Source organism: Cataglyphis hispanica, chromosome 24 (genome assembly GCF_021464435.1).
Source record: "Cataglyphis hispanica isolate Lineage 1 chromosome 24, ULB_Chis1_1.0, whole genome shotgun sequence".
NCBI classification, from domain to species: domain Eukaryota; kingdom Metazoa; phylum Arthropoda; class Insecta; order Hymenoptera; family Formicidae; genus Cataglyphis; species Cataglyphis hispanica.
This window is the reverse complement of record NC_065977.1, coordinates 4413152-4419151: the sequence shown is the minus strand read 5'-3', so window position 1 is coordinate 4419151 and position 6000 is coordinate 4413152. Positions and strand designations below refer to the sequence as shown.

At 27.3% G+C, this 6000-nt stretch overlaps 1 protein-coding gene across 1 annotated transcript in view; it reads left to right on the top strand.

Moving 5' to 3' along the window:
* The first annotated feature begins 4408 nt into the window (after window positions 1-4408).
* Window positions 4409-6000, top strand: part of LOC126858220 (uncharacterized) — a 42357-nt gene continuing 40765 nt past the window's right edge. The window contains exon 1 of the mRNA XM_050608369.1: window positions 4409-4660. Within this exon, the coding sequence (XP_050464326.1) occupies window positions 4496-4660 (165 nt within the window). The 5' untranslated portion in view covers window positions 4409-4495. The remainder of the gene's footprint in view (window positions 4661-6000) is intronic.

Here is a 6000-nt window from a genome sequence, read left to right as displayed (position 1 = left end):
TTTTTAGGGAAAAATTCTTTTATTAATTATTTTTCAGAGATAAGTATTTTTTCAACTTTCTGTTGTGTATAAGGAATATTTTTTATGTACTTGGCGTACTTTTTTTTACCTTTGTGAGGTTTTTTTATTGTGATTAAATAATTTGAAGAAAATTTTGTGAACTTTCAATATGCGTTTACATAAATTTTTCAATATGACGCACAATTTTGTTTCTTTGTGGAATTTTTTGTGTGAAAAAAAAAGTTATACGTGATGAAGTATTGAATGTATTCAAGATATCAAAATCCATTTTTAAAGATCTCACAAAGGTAAAAAAATACGCCAATTACATATTCAAAAAATAGTTTATAAGAAATTTTTTCTTAGAAAAATAAAAAACTTTTAAAAAATATAAAATAAAAATATAGATCTAAAATCAATAGTTAACTAGCCATGTACTTATTGTTAGAAGCAATTTAGTTTGTGAGAATTTGTAATTTGAAATAGTATTTTTCATAAAATCAATTTTTGCATTTAGGGTTGATCATTAGAATTGTGTCAAAAGTAAACGATTATATTTCTCGTCTTCGATTTTAGCGATCATTTAACTCAGGTTCCGGTCTTGAGGCCTGTCAATTTTATTTGATCCATTGTTCAAGCCGATATGCGAGTATCAAAGTGAATGTACTAAGCCTCAAAGAGAAAATATTTTTTATCGAATACTTCTACAATAGAAGCAAAACTATACTGAGGCGTATTGTGGATTCTGTAGTAAATATGGATCTAAAAAAGTTTCAAACAAAATTGTACTCAAAAGATGTTACCTGCTTGAAATCGCGTAATCTAATTTAATCTACACATTATATTAATAATCTGAGATTTTATATTGTTTGATATTTTTTTGCAGGATTATTGATAATTTTAGTATGTATGGCACTTTGAATGATCGTAGGTATGATTTACCCAACTCACCTTGTACCATTACAATAGATGAAACAATTGTTGAACTGATTCCTATAGTCATGTTGGACAATATATATTTGAAAGTTTTCGAAAATAGTTGCAATTTTGTGCCGATTCCTATAAAAAAACAGTTTGAAAACATATCATTAGCTTATTCGTACAAATTAATTTTTGTCGCTTTTTTAATAATATATTTTTAAATTTTTAAAATATTATATATTTGTTTTATACCTAAAGTAATAAAATTTGACAAATTTCTTCTAAAATAGCGTTTTATTCATTTTGTTCGGTCTACTTGTTGCGCAGTAATAATAATCATCTACTTTTGACACAATCCCAATGATCACTCTGAAATGTTATAGACAGATTCTCTTTACAAATTAAAACGCATTTTATTTTTATTAACAGAAATCTGGTTTTCAAAATAAATTCAATACAAATAAAAAGATATAAAAAATTTCAATTAAATAACGGCATTGCTAAACAATATGCGAAAATTAAAATATTCTTTAATATATTCACATTACAATTATTGTGATATAAGTAAATCAAATATAATTCTAAATTAAATTTAAATCTAAATTAAATTTATTATTTGTTGTGTTATGGCCTGCCGATTCCACGATTCCTTCTTTTCGTGAAGTTGTGGCAACGATCGTCCGTTGATAATAAAATCTCCTCATTCTTTTCAAAATAAATGTCATTCGATAAATAGAACTTTTTGTTGCCATATAGTTCTTTTGTCATTTGTCGATAAGTAATCATGGGAACGTAAGAAGATCGGTGATAAAACTACGCTGGTCTTCTCGAGATAAATAAAACATAGTGGATATCCTTTACAATAGATTTTTGCTGGCAGAATAAAGAAGAAATACCGAGAAAACAGTAACGAAACAGTCAATAAACACAGCTGCCTCAATAATGATGATAATTTTCTAGCAAAAAACCTAACAAGTACAATTGGATATTTAATAAATAAAGCTGCATCACAAAAATAATCATCAGGGAGTATCATAAGATTTTTTCTAATCAGATTATGTATTCAAAGATCCGCCGGAAAGGCTAATGTTCAAGGGATCAATAGACGATCATCACGAATAAAAACGTGAAAAATAGAAGAAACATCTCACCTAATAAGGACACTGGCACAATTTTTAATTCGTTAAAGTTGAATGATTTCCACTGCTGCACAATTCTAATTTGTTAAAATTTTAAAGAATCCCTACTTCTAAAAATTAGAATATGCTCTCGAAGAGAACTATAAAAAAAGAAATTCACTCACACACATAATTATTTTCGTAGTCTTACTCTGTGCTTTTGCACCGTGATTCTCGAGTTACTTGTGCAATCAATGTTCTCACTTAACATCGTTTCCAGAATAATCTATCTATAAGCACGAATCAAACATCGAGCTAGCGACATGAGATATAGAGCAAAACGTCACACTAATTCGCAATCCCTTCACTCCGAATCACTATTTTAATAAAGTACGTCTATTTGAATAATTTTTTTTCCCTTTGTTTTTGTCGTGTTTCTTTTAAAACAGTTCCGCAAAATGTTTTATGCCTTTAAATTATTAACACATTTCTAGAATAAATAATAAATAATAAAGTAATAAGTTTTAGAAAATTTTGAAATTTAATCTTAACGCATATGCGAGCAATCAATTTATAATTTTGACCATTCTTAACATACACTTATTCATTTATACATTTTAATTTTGATTTTATTTTTCTATCCTATAATTAAAAATATTTTTTATTGTAATAACTGGTTAGAGATTTAATTTTAAAAATAGAACTTTTTTCTTATTATTCTGACTACTGTCCTTCATACTGATGTAACACTTGCGGAAAAATAAACACATATACATTTACATATATTAGTACATACATAAGTTCTTTTACCAAAAAGGGACAACCGAGAGAACATCCGAACAACAGAGTAATGAAGAATAATAGCGACCTTAATTAGCCTTTAACAAGGCACCGTCAGCCACGAGAAAACAGTTAAGTCTTGTTTCTCGTGGCTCATGGTGCCTTGTTTCATTGAATGTAGGTCTCGAATCGCCATGTTTCTAAAAAAACAAGACGAAATAAAGGCTTTCTTTAAGGCTGGAACCGGAGGGAGGCTCGCTACTTTTACACAGGGTTACTGAGGGTCACAAACAGACACATATCTAATTATATAGGGTGGCCCCAGCCAGACTTTGAGATCTTATAGGAAATTTAATTCTGAACAAAAAATTTCCTATAAACATAGGTCGAAAAATGCTTCCTTAAGAAGTTATCGCTCATAAATCTCTGATAAAGAAAGAGCAAAAAGTGAAAAGAAAATAAAACTTAATAAATTTCTTGAAAAAACGATAAAAATAAAAAATAAAAATCTTTTTCCTTTATGAAAATGAAATAAATTTTTTTAAGTTTCATTTTCTTTTTATTTCATTTTTTTTCATCTTTTGCTCTTTCTTTTAAGTTTAATTTTCTTTTTATTTCATTTTTTTTACCTTTTGCTCTTTCTTTTAAGTTTCATTTTCTTTTTATTTCATTTTCTTTTCACCTTTTGTTCTTCCTTCATCAAAGATTTTCAAGCGATAATGTCTTAAGGAAGCATTTTTCAACCCATATTTATAAGAAATTTTTTGTTCAGAATTAAATTTCCTATAAGATCTCAAAATCTGGCTGGGACGTTCGGTCCACCCTGTATATATACCAACTAATATTTAGCTGAAAATCCAAATACTATGGATGATCCAAATACTAGGACCGAAACGTTCAAAATAAACAAAAAAAAATATATATATAATTCGTGCGTAATTATTTACAGCGTCAAGCTCTTAATTAGCCCACTAATCTTTTATATCAGTTCTCGTTGCTAATTTTCTCTTTTATTATATACAATAATCTCTCTTATATTATTTACAAGTAACATTTTATTATATATCAAGCCGGATAAAAAATTATTCTGCTATTATTTTTTAAGCTTTAATTAATTGCATCTATAAAAGATTCTGGTTGTTTTCTTCATCTTTTTCAAATGTAGATTAAATTACATCCAAGCAATTTCGCTTTGATAAGACAAGAAGTGATACGTGTAAAATCGGCAAACTGTCAATAATAATTACATATATATAAAACTTGTTTGAAGTTTATGCATTGATGCGAAAAGAAACAGATGTCAAGATACAAAGTCATTGACTATAATTTCAGACGTTTTGTAATAAAATAATGTCGAACTCAAACTGTATCTGATATATATTGATATATAATTTTCTGTTGCATATAAAATACTTTATCATAAATAATTATCATTTATTCATAAACACAGTCATTACTAAACGAAGCATAAAAAAATAATGCTTTCAAGTGAATGGGCTTATCACATATGAGTTCTTTGAAATATTTATCTCATTATTAATCATTAAATTATAATTCTTATTTTTCTTGCGATCCTATAAAAAGTGAGTAACTTTATTCGAAAATTACACTGTATCGTGACAAATAAGTACAGTAATATATAGTTAAAAAGGTTAAACTAAAAATATTTTATTAATATGGCAAAACTAATACTCATCTTCATTCTTGCGATCTTTTGCCTCAATGAAATCCATGGACATGGAATGCTAATGGAACCAGTAAATAGAGGAAGTGCATGGAGAAAAGGATTCAAAACACCCATCAACTATGATGACGATGGAAACTATTGCGGAGGTTTATTTGTATGTATTTCTAGATGAAAAATTGAAAATTTTATATCTTTAATTATAAGTATATAGAGCACGTATATGTATATTATGTCGGAATAATTTTACTATTATATGGAATTATTATTTTATTTTTTTAACATCAGAACTGAGGAGAAAAGAATTATATACAAAATACTTCCACATATGTTTTCTTATTTTCGTTCACTGCCTATTATATACAAGAAAAATAATAAAAGTAATTGAAAAATTAATTTAAAAAATACATTAATTTTTTTGTCTACTTTTTGTTTTTAATTTTAAAAGTCTACTTTTTTAGAAAAATAAGATTTAAAAAAATAAAAAAAGTTGCCCAAATAATTATATATACCGACAATTTTTTTTTATGTAATTATATATTAAAAAAGATAATATAAGAATATAAGAAATTTTGATAATAATTTACATTTAAGCTGACCTCACAGATTTCAATAACCTTGATATACAGAGTGTCCGGCGTCAATCGCATCAGTCGTCGTAATATCTGAGCGCTCACGCACACTACCAGGTGCGCGGCTCACCGACTGTGCGTCCAGCTAAAAATCGGCGATGATAGGCCAGACTTCACTCAATAATAACTTTTATTAAGCGTTATTAAGAAAAAAATTATACAGGACTTTTCTCCTTAGTTTTGCCTGCTCTACCTGCACATGACGAGTGATGCGATTGACGCCGGACATCCTGTATATGTATTCTATTATCAAGAATACGGTCCTGAGTAATTTTCAAAAGAGAACTTTATTAAAAAGTTATACACAAAATAAGTTTTACGAATAAAAAAAGTAATTTTCATTAATACTAACAATAACAAGTGTGAACACACAGATATACATACATACACAATAAATATGATATGGGTATGTATTATAAAAAGAAACTATAAAATATTTACTTGCTTTTAATTTTATATATGGGCAGAGGAGATTTACTACGTTTTAATACGTATTTATAATAGATTTATTTATTCTTGAGATATTGAATACATATTTGATAATATTATACAATATCCTAAAATTCTCGATATAAAGTATACAGAAATTGTTGATATCAAATAAAGTAATTTGTCATTTGCTCCAAAACTCAATCCAAACAATAGTTTTTAAATGAGAACCATTTAAAATTGTCTAATTAGCGTAAAAATTACTAAATTGTGTATCGATCAAAAATGACATTGCAGATTTCTATATATTACTAGAGCACTAACTCCTACGAAATATATTATCCCGAAATACAGAACATGCGCACATAACACATACCCACAAAAACATTTTTCGCTGTAGACATCGATCATATTATACATATATCAAGTTCCTATC